At 45.4% G+C, this 14,727-nt stretch overlaps 1 protein-coding gene across 5 annotated transcripts in view; it reads right to left on the minus strand.

Moving 5' to 3' along the window:
- SREK1 (splicing regulatory glutamic acid and lysine rich protein 1) overlaps nucleotides 1-6,703 on the minus strand; it is a 114,943-nt gene extending 108,240 nt beyond the window's left edge. For 2 of the 5 annotated variants that reach the window (XM_088444045.1, XM_088444043.1), the window contains exon 1: nucleotides 6,417-6,699. In XM_088444045.1, the coding sequence (XP_088300171.1) occupies nucleotides 6,417-6,541 (125 nt within the window). In that variant the 5' untranslated portion in view covers nucleotides 6,542-6,699. Of the gene's footprint in view, nucleotides 1-6,416 lie in introns of all 5 variants that reach the window. The other 3 variants (XM_088444041.1, XM_088444042.1, XM_088444046.1) reach the window with 3 other exon arrangements.
- Between the last annotated feature and the right edge of the window lie 8,024 nt (nucleotides 6,704-14,727).

Raw genomic sequence — 14,727 nt, forward strand, 5'->3', positions numbered from 1 at the left:
TAAAACTCGTTCAATGAATATGCGTACCACAATCAGCGGTCAGATACCATCGCAAGTAATAAAAATGAAGAAGCCTGAATATCACCCGAACGTCTCCGGGGACTCCGTCGGCTATTCGACCAGTAATGGAAAGCAACGCCAAACCACGCCCGTGGAGGGCACTCTATTTATACTGCAGCGGGAGTTTAACTTAGACCTACGCTAGTTACCGCCTGGGTTAACAAGCTGAGCCCTCTGGTTGTGCGCTTGGTAATCGGATGCAGAATCCAAGCGTGCGGTGAAGGGTTTACCATTCACTGGTGACATGCTTTTTGGCCCGGAATTGGGCAGATAGATATCCCAGGCCACCAGGCCACCGGGGGGGTGTAAGTCTTCCTTCCTACTTTTGACTGCTTCGGCTCCCTGAGGATCTTACATGGGATCTTCGTTTCTTTCCTTTCGTGTGCCACATTCCTTTCGTGGTAGAGCCAGAGGTGCTCCCACGCAAGCAAGAGGCGACAGAGGTAGAGGTCGTCCACACAATGTTGCAGGTCGACAGGAACCTAAACCAGCTGAGAAACAGGTGGCATGACGGTCTTCCGCCCCACCAGGGATCTCCTGCGGTGGGAGCCAGTTTTGCAGAAATTTCAACAAGTTTGGAACTAGACCTTTTCAGATCAGTGGATTCACAGACTGATTACCCTACGGTAAGGAATAGACTTCGAAGTCCCCCCTCATCTCGGTACTTCCCTACACGTCTGCCAATACCTGCAGACAGGGCCAGGGTTCTACGGGAGGCTATCGAGTCTCTACTCCGATCCATGGTGCTAGTTCCGGTTCCAGAACATCAACGAGGTATGGGGTTTGTACTCAAACCTGTTTGCAGTACCAAATCTGCATGGATCGGTTTAGGACCTCTAGTCCTTTAAAACCTGTATCTTAAGATATATATCGTTTCAACATGGTGTCCCTGCAGTCCATCATTGTGTGGTTGAAACCAGGGGAGTTTCTATTATCCCTGGATATCAAGGACTATCTCCATGTTCCCTTTTGGGAACCACATCAAACCTTCCCGCGTTTTGCCGTATTGCAGGATCACTACCAATTTCGGGCATTGCCGTTCGGGTTATCCTCGGCTCCCCGCATTTTCACCAATCTCATGTCAGTCATGATTTCTCTCCTTCGGTCATCGGGAGTAAACATAATCCCTTAATTGGACGACTTGTTCCTCAAGGCTCCATCGGTATCCCTTCTAACAAACCATGCCTTACTGATATATCACACTCTAATCCAACACGGTTGGATAATCAACTTCAAGAAGAGAGCAGTAGAAGGAAGGTGTCCCTAATTCTTTGTCTGCGTCTCTTAGGGAAGATGGCAGCTACCTTCAAGGCACTACAGTTCGGACGGATCCACTCCAGAGTGTTTCAGCTGGACCTGCTGTCACAAGGGTCAGGGTTTCATCTACTTCTACAGCGACAAATTCGTCTGAGCCAGGTTACCAGAGTGGGCCCTCCTCTGGTGGACACAATACAACAGTCTTTTAGCGGGCTGAAAATTCGGTATGGTTCTGGATCATCGTAACAACGCATGCCAGCCTTCGAGGACGGGGAGCAGTAGTCCTCGATTTTCACTTTCAGGGTCGATGGTCCCCTCTGGAACAGAAGTGGCCCATAAATGTGTTGGAACTCAGAACGATCTACTATGCTCTGATAGAAGCAACAGAGTTGCAAAAGAGACGCCCGGTAAGAGTTCAGTCCGTCAATGCTACGGCCGTCGCTTACATCAACCGCCAGGGCGGGACTGGTAGTCGCATGGCCATGCGAGTAGTATCTCAGATTCTCCGGTGGGCCGAGAAGTAGTCAGTAATCCTGTCGGTGGTATTCATCCAGGGTGTGGACCACTGGGAAGCAGATTACCTAAGTTGCCAGGATATACATCCCGGGGAATGGAAGATTCATCCAAACGTGTTCAAGGCGCTGATACATCGATGGTGTTTTCAGGTGGACCTCATGGAGTCATGAATGAATCTTCAACTCCCACTATAAGTGTCAAAAAACTCGCGACCCACAGGTGGAGGCAGTAGACGCTCTGACAGTTTCATGGATCTACAACTTCGTTTACCTTTTTGCTCCGATTCCACTTCTTTCTAAAAAAGATAAGACACGAGTCAGCCTGTGTCTTTCTCGTGGCACCGAACTGGCCTTGAAGTAGTTGGTTCTCTGACCTTCGGTCCCTATTGGTAGACCAGTCACCCCTTCATCTGCGCACGGATCTTCTACAGCAGGGTCCTTTTCGTCCACTCCAATTTAGCGCAACTGCGTTTAACGGGGTGGCTCCTGAAACCGATATCTTTTAATGCAGAAGCATCCCAGACTCTGATTCCCACCGTGCTACGCGCCAGGAAGCCAGTTTCGGCTGCGCTTTATCACATCTGGCGTTCTTCTATCGAATGGTGTTCCAGTCGGGTCTTCCGTCCGGTTTTCCAGGTTTCAGTTTTTTTCTTCAGATGGGACTGGATTCTGGTCTTTACCTTTGAAGGTGCAGGTTCTGCCCTTTCTATTTTCTTTCAACAAAAATTGGCCCTCATTCCTGAGGGCAGACGTTGCTTTAGGGGGTCTTGCTTGTGTAGCCTCCTTTTGTACCACCGATAATTAAAGGTAAGTACCAGGGAGCTAAGTATTTGTCTTGGAAGTGTGTCCTCCTCCTGGCTCTAGCTTTGGCTCGTAGAGTTTAGTTTTGGGTGCTCTGTCCTATAAGCCACCTTAGCTTGTGTTCCCACGGTTGGGTCGGCTTTCCATATCAATCAGCCTATTGAGTACAGTCTTTGGTGGAGGACTCCGGTAATTCTTCTACTTTGAATGTAGTTAGTGCTCTCTGCATCTATATGCCAGGACAGTGTCCCTCCGCAAGTCGGAGTCGTTTTTTGGCCTCTATGATGCTGTTCGGAGAGGTTGACCAGCGTCTAAGCAGACGTTGGCACGTTGGATTAGGCTGATTATTCTTCAGGCTTAGATTAGTGCTGACTGTCGGCCTCCTACGTCCATTCGACTCATTCCACATGTTCTGTGGGTGCATCATGGGCGGCCATTAGGGGCCTCCAGGTCACAATTGTGCCGTGCGGCGACTTAAGCTGGCCACACACTAGACCAACTTACATCCAACCAGCCAACTAGTTGATTGGTTGGAATGAAAATCTGGTAAGGTATATTAGCAAAAGACAATCAGCAATTTGCTCCCAAATGCCGGAAAATGGACAAAAACTGTTGTTTGAACAAATTGTTAAGAACAAACATTTAACAAACTTGTCTGAACGACCATTTTCATCTGTTTTCTGGTATTTAGGAGCAAATTGCTGATCATCAGTTACTCCCATTCCTTACCAGATTTTCATTCCAACCAATCAACAAGTTGGCTGGTTGGATGTAAGTTGGTCTAGTGTGTGGCCAGCTTAAGTCTTCAGTTCACACAAGGGTCAAATGTTACAGTTTTGATATGTTTGCTGCTTCGGCATCAAGTTTTGGCCGTCTGGATCTGCAGGTCCCACAGAGCGCTCCCGCCAGAGGGGAAAACTTTGGAACGTCCCCACCATAAGCAACTCCAGTGTCCCCTAGTGGATGAAAGAGAAAGTGGGATTTTGGTGCCTACCGGTAAATCCTTTTCTCTGATTCCACAGGGGACACTGGACGCCCACCTCTGCGCTCTTAGCCTGCCTCTTCGGTTTGTTCCGTATGTTGTATGCTTTGATTATTGTGTGTTCTTCTCTCCTCTCCTTTTTTTTTTACTCCGCTTGTTCTCCATCTCCTTTCGGTCTTCATTTTCTAAACTGAGGGCTGGTGGGGAATAGAGGGGGAGGAGCTTCACACTTCTAAATTATTTAAAGTGCCAGCTCCAGTTATCCACGCCTCTATACCCCAGCGTAAGCAACTCCAGTGTCCCCTGTGGAATCAGAGAAAAGGATTTACCAGTAGGTACCAAAAATCCTATTATTTGTTTGTTTGATGTGTTCTATACCCATTACAGTCAAGCAATTGGAATTCCCGTTGTGATGAAGTACAACCAATCAGATTCTACTTATTCATAGAATCTACTTGATAAATGCTAGCTAGAAGCTGTTTGGAGAAGTTGCTCATAGCAACCCCTCTTTAGCAGCCTGGATATAGCCCCACTTTGTTTTTGTTTTTTTAAATGTCCTAAGACCAAATGTGAGGACAGCAGAGTGCTTTTGCGTCATGTGGTCTCCTTCGACCGGCACAGAGGACATCCAATCAGGAAAAGTGAGCGTAGAATATTTTGCTCCATAGACACCTTCCTCTGCAATATTTAGACTGCCATTTATAAAGTGAATTTAAAATAATGACTTAATTATAGCTTATTAGGTTAGTATCACGTGGTCACTGGTACGCCGAATGAGCGGGGAAATCCAAGGGGCATGTGAGGAAGTTTAGTATTACATGTGGGATTAGGGGACAAATGGAAAGTCTGTTTAACATTACAGCCAAGATCTGCATATCAGGGGCAGGTATTTTTGGCAATAGTAATTTGGTGGTGTATAGGTCGCTTTTGTTTTGTTTTTTAATTGCTGAAACAGGAAAATGTATACCTCATAATATGATATACATTTTCTTACTAAGAATACAGAAATAACATTTGGAGGCTGGTTTATTGATCTCGGCAACAGCCTTCTGGCTTTATAGCTTTTCACCAGCCCATCTTGGATGATGAAATGTAGCAAACAATGAACCTCATTTATCAGCTCCTGTCGTCTGTTTGAAAAATGAAAGTCGGGAGCTGATTGGCTGGAGCACCATTTATCATACACAAGTCGTTGTAAATGATAAAACTCTTTGATAAATGAATCCCAGTGAATTTATAGCTATGTGTGTAACAACTACAGCAGAAAAACACATCTGCAATGCACTGCTAGCATATTACAAAAAAACAAGCAAAAAAAACAACAACACAGTACCATTTATCAGTATCTGTACCACTAATTAGTATCTCATTCCATGACTAATTCCCATAGCAAGGTAATGTCAGGAAACAGCGCAGTACCTCTGGTACACCCCTTCTAATAAATCATGAACTTGGAGGGGTTTAAAGAGTATAATGTGGACAATAGAAACATTTCAGTTTTCACATGATTTTCTCTAAAAATCTCAAATGGGCTAAATGATGTGGGACATGTATGTTGTGGAGCTGTTTTGTTGGGAAAGCACTTTTTAACCTTGCAGACGTGAGCTACAAGTGCCCTAAGTTTCACAAACTTGTATAAAAGCAATAAAAACTTAATTCAAAGGCATTTTTGTGTACCCCAAAATACTGGAAAGACTATTTGCTGAAAAACACTTACTAGATATAATTTTTCTACCATTTTTTAAAAAGTAAAAAACAAAATAAACCATTTTACACCTTTTAAGTACATCCAATGCTTTGCTTGTTGCCACTAACAGCCTTCTAATACTGTCCTGCTATCTAATTTTAAATTTTTGAGGGGGTTAATTTTCCCACTTCATGCACTGTAGAATCAACAAGCTACATCGCTGCGAACTGCAGTGTAAACTGCATTATGAGAACCGCGCGTCCTGAAATTATTTGCATTGTGTACGATTTTTAAGGTAAAAATGAATGCTTCATAGCTCCAGCAGAATTGATCCGGCCCCTATGGAAATAATGTAAATTTTTTGTGCCGTTGTTCCTACTAGGATGTGGGTATCAACCAGGCAGGCAGATAATTACAATGCAGCATAGTGGCTGCTAACCATTACATATTAAATATATACGGCCCCTTGTGGCGACACATCCCCATAAGTTGCTAGAAGCACAGTGCTCACACCATGATGCAATACGTGCATGCAGCTACAAGGACGGCACATTATAATGCAATGTATGTATGCTGCAAGAACAGCACACCATAATGCAATAGGTGCATGCAGCTGCAAGGACAGCACACCATAATGCAATGTGTATACAGCTGCAAAAACAGCACACCATAATGCAGTAGGTGCATGCAGCTGCAAGGACAGCACACCATAAAGTAATGTGCATACAGCTGCAAGGACAGCACACCATAATGCAATGTGCATACAGCTGCAAGGACAGCACACCATAATGCAATGTGCATACAGCTGCAAGGACAGCACACCATAATGCAATGTGCATGCAGCTGCAAGGACAGCACACCATAATGCAATGTGCATGCAGCTGCAAGGACAGCACACCATAATGCAATGTGCATGCAGCTGCAAGGACAGCACACCATGGTCCCTGCAGACACTGAAGGGATGAGGAGCATGGACCAGAGAAGCAGAAGGATGGTGCTATGGTCCTCTCTCCTCACACAGCACAATTACCACACAGATGACCATGCATCACAACATACCCCCTCTCTCCCTCCCACCACCTGAATCACACCCGACCGCGGTCACTGCACTCACTCAGGTGGGTATAGCCGCAGCTCCTCCACGTCTCCCAGGAAGGAGAAGAGCGTCCGCATCTGGTCGCTGGTGACGGAGGCGGACAGGTTGGTGACCTGTATGACCGTGGTCGGGGAATTGCTCATGGCAGCGGATGGAGCAGCCCGGGATAAGATTACGGGAGGTAGAGCTCCCGCCTCACAGCATCAGCCAACGAGCCGCGCTCACAACATCCCCGGTGGATAGAGCGTCGCCGGAAGTGGCGCGGTGCCCCACCAGTAGCAGCTGCAGCGCTCTCTAGTGGTCATTTCAAATAGTGACAAGTTCCGCCTGATTGCGAAGACCCATTGCCCTCTGATCATAATTGCCAAGTCCGCTTATAACAAGGGGAACTGGGCTTGTTTTTGGGCTTATTTTTTTAAAGTTGCTTGTTTTGGGGAGGGGAGGGGAGGGAGAGGTTGTGTCTGGCGAATAGAGGGCAGTAAACAGGGTGAAGTTGGAGAGGGCGGGCAAGAAGGAGAGGTAAACTAGATGATAGAAATGAGGCAGGTACATGGGGGCGAGTTAAAACGACTGAGGCTGTTATAGTGAGGGGATAATGGAATTAGACAGGTGACAGGAATGAAGGAGGTAAGGAAGAGGGGTGAGAGAAATGTGGAGAAGAAGAGTCAGGTAAAGGAAAGGTGGGTACACACTAGACGATAGGTCGCCTGATCCTGCTGATTGGGCTGACATATCGTCCAAATCGGCCAGTGTGTACCCACTATGCGTGACCCTGTGCACTCCTGCGGGTCGTCCATCAGGGTTGTTCCGTCGGCCGATGGAACGACCCAGATGCCGACGCGGGCATAGTGGATGGAGCCGGTGCCCGACGTATCGGACGTTTGGTCACCACATCGTGCAGTATGTATCGACCGCCCGATATATATTGCGTGGTCGGGTGTCGCATGGCTAGATACACACATTGGCAAGTGTGTACCCAGTTGAAGACTGGCAAGGGAATGAGGTATGAAAAGAGGGAGGAGGTAACAATATGGAGGCTGATGAAGGAGAAAATCAATATAGGCAGATAATAAGGCTGTGCATACACTAACATATTTAGGTTAGAGAAGAGGGGGAATAAAGGAAGTTAGGCAGGTAGAGAGTGAGGAGAAAGAGACAAACCCATAAATTGGGCTTTTTAGGATTGGTTTGGGCTTGTTTTGGGCTTATTTTTTACTTATAGGTTGCTTGTTTTCCATTTCAGAGTTGGCAACACTGCCTCTGATACTACTTGGGGGGGCTTCACACATGGTCCAGGCAGCATATAATGCCCCTATTTAATAACACGTTTTATCACCAAAACGAGTGATACATGTCACTGTGTATGATAACTGGTGCTCCAGCCAATCACCTCCCAACTGTCATTTTTCTAACAGTTGGGAGCTGATTGGCTGGAGCCCCATTTATCATACACAGTGACAATTACAGACCCTCCAACATGACCCATTCCATTAGGTACAAGATGCTCTACTCCTGGATTTTCTTCTTAATGTATGATTGCAGCCACCTGTGTTGAAGCACCTGTCTCATCAATTGCCTAGTTCAACACAGGTGGCTGCAATCATACATTAAAGCTGGCCACACACTAGACCAACTTACATCCAACCAGCCAACTTGTTGATTGGTTGGAATGAAAATCTGGTAAGGAAAGGGAGTAACTGACAATCAGCAATTTGCTCCCAAACTCCGGAAAATGGACAAAAACTGTTGTTTGAACAAATAGTTTAGATCAAACAATTAACAAACTTGTCTGAACGACCATCTTCATCTGTTTTCTGGCATTTAGGAACAAATTGCTGATCATCATTTACTGCCATACATTACCAGATTTTCAATCCAACCAGTCAACAAGTTGGATGGTTGGACAGATAATCTTTAGATGTGTGGCCAGCTTAAGTGGGAAGTCCAGGAGCAGAGCATTGTGTACCTGATGAAAGGGGTCATGTTGGAGGGTAGGAATTTACCCCTCCTTTTGGAGATAAATCTCGTTAATAAATGAGGTTTATAATACTATAATTACTTTGTAGCATTGTCTTATGTCACCTGAGGAAAATTGACAAAATAAAAACCATTTGAAGAAAGGGATCCCACTTTGAAAGACAGTGGGCATCTTGTGGATTTCAGTATATAGTACATGCAGAGCTGGCCCTCATAGGCAAACTAAGCAAATGCCTAGGCATTCCAAGTCCCCCTAGGGCCAGCGGAGGTTTGGGGCAGACATAGGGCACCTGCTTCTGGCTGGGCAGAGACTCTGGTGGCTGCTACTGCACAGCATCCATGATCGAAGCTCAGCTGGCAGGTCTGATTGGGCCTGGCAGCAGCAAACAGTAAGCGGGCAGCCACTTAACAGCCCGGCGGTGGTTTGCGGGGGCAGGGCATCTGGACAGCGGCTCTGCTCTAGTGGTTTGCGGCCGAGATCAGAGCTCTCAGCTCCGATCGGGCAGTACATAGTAACAGCGGGCTGTGAGAGCAAGCAGGCATGGTCCAGGGAGCAGACTGGGTGCAATGGGCATCAACAAAAATGGCCACCTGTAACTGGAGGAGGCCTGCTGGCATTCCCTTAGCTGACAGCTCCTCCTCCTCCCATGGGCCTTTGTGGAGTCCAGCAGGCTGAGCTACAAAACAACTGCAGGGGAGGACGTACAGGCAGCCAGCAGACAGCTTTAAAAAGGAAGTTTTATTAAATAAATAAATAAAATGCTTTTATGAAAATCAGCCCAGCGTGTAGTGAGGGGTGCTGACCTGACTGCTGTGAGAGGTGATTGTTGATGGGTGTTGGGAGTTATCCATATTTGCCAACTCTCCCTCATTGTCAGGGTGACTCCCTGAAATAGTAGCAATCTCCCTGAAGACTCTAGGAGGTAAATTTACTAAAGAGAGAGTTTTTAGAAGTGAGTTTTAAAAGTGATGCTGCCTATAGCAACCAATCAGATTCTACTTAACATTTAAATAGCACCTTCTAGAAGATAATAGCTAGAATCTGTTTGGTTGCTATGGGCAACATCACTTTTAAAACTCACTTCTAAAAACTCTCACTTTAGTAAATTTACCCCTAGCAATCTCCCTGATTGCACCTTACCCCCATTATGTAGCTGTTATATTAAATAGATATTTACATTCAAATAGGATAATTAGTATAATTTCCCTGCATAGGTTATAAGGCACAATGGGGCAGATGTATGAAGCTGTGGAAACTGATAAAGTGCAGAGTGATAACATTATGCCACATGCAGTAATGCCCTTTATAACACACTATGCCACACGCAGTAATGCCCTTTATAACACATTATGCCACACGCAGTAATGCCCTTTATAACACATTACACCACACGCAGTAATAACACATTATGCCACACGGAGTAATGCCCTTTATAACACATTATGCCACATGCAGTAATGCCCTGTATAATACATTGTGCCACACACAGTAATTACCTTTATAATACATTATCCCCAATTCAAATTATACCACACAGTAGTCCCTTATGTTATGACACACAGTGGTGCCCCTTTTACATAATGCCAATATTAGTGTCCCTTAAACACAAGGCCCACAGTAGTAGTGCCCCTTATACAATGCCCACAGCAGTGGTGCCCCTTACACAATGGCCCCAGTAGTGGTGCCCCCCATGCAGTGCCTGCATTAGTAGTACCCCCAGTGGTAATGCCCCCTATAGTAGTTACCCCAGTAGTAAAGCTCCACAGTAGTAAGCCCCCAATTAGTAATGTGCTCCCCAGTAGTACTGCCCATATTAGTAATGCCCCCTGTAGTTGTGCCTACTAGTAGTAATGCCCCTATAATCGTGCCCCCAGTGCTTCCGACTGAAAAAGAAAAAAAAAAAACAATACTTACCTTTAGCCCCGCTCCCGCTTCCGCTGCCATCCGGTCCAACCGCGGCTCCTGGGATCTATGGGAGACACATCATGACGTCCCTCCCATAGTACTCTCTCTGCCGGAAGCCGGAGCTCTGGAGTGAGCTCCGGCTTTCGGCTGCCGCTGCAGGGAGGGAGCTGGGTGCCTGCTGATAACAAATATTAGCAGGCGCCCGGCAAATGCAGCCTCCCTGCAGGCTAGTGGGGGGGGGGGGGGGACCGGCGTATTTTTATTTTATTCTTCCATCTAGGTTTTTTTTCAGGGGGGGGGGGACTTAGTCACGCCCTCTAGGTGTCGGCGCTCCGGGCGACAGCTCTGTTAGCCCGCACCTAGAACAGTCACTGAGTACACGTCCACTTACCGCCACACTCATAGGTGCTGCTTTCACAATCTCCCTGAAATACTTTTTTGAAAAGTAGGTAAGTACTGCATGCTGTGATCTGTACTGTTGGGTGAGGGGTGCTGTGCTGGGAAGAGGTAGACAGGTTCTGTATGAGGGGTGCTGAATGAGGATTGCTGTGTGGGTGAGGGGTGTTGCTGGCTGCTGCTGTGATCTGTGCTGCGGGGTGATGGGTCAGAGGCGGAACTAGTGGGCACCAGGCAAAATCTTGCCTAGGGAATCAAATTGGTTGGGGCTGGCTCTGAGCGCATGCATTGTAAAAAGGAATCTATGACTGCGCCATATCAGGTATACGCACACAGACGGAGATGTGCGGACGGATTAGATCTCTCTTTCCGTGAAATGGGCGGTAACTGGACGGCGACTATGCGGATGCGGAGAGCAGTTCCATCTAGCGTGCTGACAGAGATGGTACGTCTGTTTCAGATGGATCTCTGGCACTTAGCATGGAATGGCTGCATGTCTAGATACTAATGATGATGGTTAAGGCTGCAGGCGGAAAAACAGCGTTTAGCATTAGCCTAAGCTAGTAGTAGGCTGTCGCTGCCATACGGAGAAGCAGCCGTAGATTTCATATGCTCATGTGTTCCCAATTGAAAAGCGAACAGAATCTGCTGTGCTATATAAGTAACTTGTGTTAGTTTTAATAAATATATATGGTAAATAAACGGTAATTAGGTGAAATTTAGGTTCAAAACTAGATGTGTACAATATATATCTAAAATAGAAAATTAAATAATGGCTACCTCGATAAGCTTGATCTAAAGATAAGTATATTTTATGTGGCCGGTTTATACACAGATTTGTGGTGGACTGTGAGAAGCCTATTTAAATACTATCAGGATCCCAAGCACAATTACCAGTCGTTGGCAAGAAATATATGCTTAGGATTGAATTCACACAATTACTTTTGTAATTTATTGCATAGGCATCACATTTATCATGTATATTGTGCTGAGTAAGAAAAAAAAATACCACAGTAAATAGTTGCAAACAAGAAATAGAGTATTTCAGGCAGCAATGATAGTATCAATACTTATGTTATATAAAAATATCTTGCAACAAGCATAGACACACCACGCTCTGTGCAGCGCATTCTAGTACCAACTATATTCTCCCTGCAACTAGTTTTCAAATGTAAGTTATTATGCTAGTGTTCTGGTGCTAACATTTCATTTACATCTAAACAGGACTGACTTTGCTTTCTGATTCATTACCACTAGAGGGAGCCCTCACATCCATTACTACAGTCAGAACTTGTTTTTTATTTTTACTAAGGTGAATTAAGCCAAACGAGCTCATTCATGCCTAAAGTGAAAAAAAAAAAAAAAGCTTTACTTAGAGCTGGCAATCAGGCTCAATAGGGAAAATTCGCATATAAAACAGGAAATAGAGGAGCTTGAGTTTCGGGCCCTATAAAATGCAGATCTAGTGTGATATTTCCGACTAAATTTGCATGGATGCACTACCATCCGCATCCACATGCAAAATTCATTTCAGAAGGTGTGTGTTTAGACAGTGGACAATCTGTGAGTATCCAGACTTGGAGCATTAATGTACTATACAGTGGTGAGATGTACAGTGTGCTCACCCACAGGTATCTGCCAATTGCAGGGAGTGTTTGCCAAAACAGCCGATTCAACTTACTGGCTTTCAAAGCCAACAGAATGTGTGAGCAGAAGGACGATAGATGGTATGAGCCTCTATGTGCCCCATTTGCTGTTTTGGCTATTGGGATGTCTAGGTTTGTAATATCATCCCTTTAATTTGGGACACATGTGAATTACACAGGTTCTGTGGCTGAATAAAACCAGGTGAAATGGAGACAAAGTCAACCAGCCACAGAATCTGTGTAATTTATAAGTGTCTCTTGTATTAAAAGGTTGATATGGCAAGCCTAGTTGTGGCCCAATTGAAGCAGCTTCATGTGGTGAGAGACGCTTCAATGAAATAACTTTAGCAGCTCACAAGTATAGTCGCGCCAATCTCTGGCGCACTGGACCGGACAAGTATGGAGTAAATGTCCAATGCCAAATACGGAGCTACTGCTGAATGTAACCTGGTCAGGGTAACCACAGCCATGTCACACTTTACTCCTTAACATGTTTCTCCGGGGTTTGCGGTTTCATCAGAAGGATGAAGTCTGTACTAGAGGTGTGCTTTAATGATTCATAGCATCTGAATTGGATTGGTGCTAATGATGGGCGCAGCACAAACACATGAGCATTTCAATTCTAAGAAAATCCAAAGTAATTAAAAAATATTCAGATGGGCTCAAGTTGTTGGATAGACAAAAGAAAACTTGTAAATAAGATTAAACGGATTTGTAAAAATTTTTTTCTCTGAATCTATAAATTATATAAAAATATTGTTAGAATTATAAAAAGAGAGAATTCTAGGTTTTAATTCACAATTAGTTTGAGATTACAAACAATATATAATATTTATACCTTAAAGTACATACAATCAAAGATATCAGAAAAGAAGGGGACGGGTATAATATACATGCCTTTTTTCTTGATACCTAGAAGATTACATAAACAACTAGCTGAAGTACTCGGCGTTGCCCGGGTTTCACGTGATTGTTAGGCATCCCAGACCAGTTGCCACCACTCTGAAGTTTTCATCCAAATCCATCCAGTGGAAGGCCCAGAACAGGCTCCCCGGGTCAAAGTTCTGCCCAGCATACACTAACAGGAGGTCCGACCGAGACCCTAACCCCCCTAAACCTGGACAGGATCCAAATGGACCACCTTGCGCTGGTTTCATCCCAATCGGTACAGGGGTGTCCGAATGCATAACCAAACAGACAAACATAACCAATTAATTTGATATGAAAAACACAAAACAAATATATAATCTAGTATGGATCAATCTTACCCATATTGCTAAGGTCTCCCATCCATGGTGATGGTGGTACAGGCTGGCAAAGGTCACTATGATAGTCGCTGTATTGTGACCAGAGTGATGAGTTGTGACCTTGAGAGTCTAAATGCAACTTGTGTGGCATGTTGCGGCCCTAAGGGCTGGGATGCGGCCTTCAGGGCCAAGGTGCGCCTTGTGTGGTAAGTCGCGGCTTTGAGGGCCGGAATGTGGCCTTGAGGGCCAAGGTGCAACTTGTGCAGCATTGCGGCCTTGAGGACCAGGGTGAGGCCTTGAGGGCTGAGGTATGACCTATTAGGCAGTGGTGCGTCCTTGGTGGTATAGGGCCCTAGGCCACAAACTGATGCAGTCGATGGAGGAGGCATGAGCAGCAAATGCAGATAGCAACAGGCTGAGATGGAGGTTGCCACTCTGAGGTGAATGCCACGGGCAGGCTGAGACTGAACTCGGGATAGCTGAGAATGGCTGGGTAACAGGCAAGGCAGATTAGCACAAACTGGCAGGATACCGGCAGACAGTGACAGGCACGGAGTGACAGGAACCAGGGTTCACACACACACACACACACACACAGCGTAAGTAATCAACTTGGCACTGGTCCAAACATACTGATATAGGATCTTCCACCAATGGGCAGTGAGTGCACAGATGATTGAGAGCTGGGACACTGCACATCTATCCTGCAGACCCAGCAGCACCTGCATCCTTCCGGCGTCTTGGTCTCCCAGCAACCACAGAAGCTGTCCCAGTTCAGCATCAACGTTGCCTGGTGACTGGGAGTGGCCGGCAGAAGCAGCATGAAGGTAACAAGCCGCCGCACTTGCATTTTATCAGTTAATAAAATTTTCTGTATAGAGCTTCTCTCCCGACGCAAGGCTGTAAAAATCCTGACTTTAATAAGGAAACATTCGATTTTTTTGCATCCCTAAGCCCTATTTTTTCGCTATACTAGGCCAGGAACTTTCATGTAATCTCTCACTGCATATTTACACTCCAACATTCTGTTTTTTTTTTTTTTTTTTTCTTTATTTCTTCAGCACAGTATTCTTCAACAAACCTCTCTGTCACAAAGACACAAGAAATCAGTTGCTGTAGAATCCATGATATCTTCAAACTGAAGCCAAATCTAATCA

This window comes from Taudactylus pleione, unplaced genomic scaffold, assembly GCF_031769625.1.
Source record: "Taudactylus pleione unplaced genomic scaffold, aTauple2 ptg000345l, whole genome shotgun sequence".
Taxonomy (NCBI): Eukaryota; Metazoa; Chordata; class Amphibia; order Anura; family Myobatrachidae; genus Taudactylus; species Taudactylus pleione.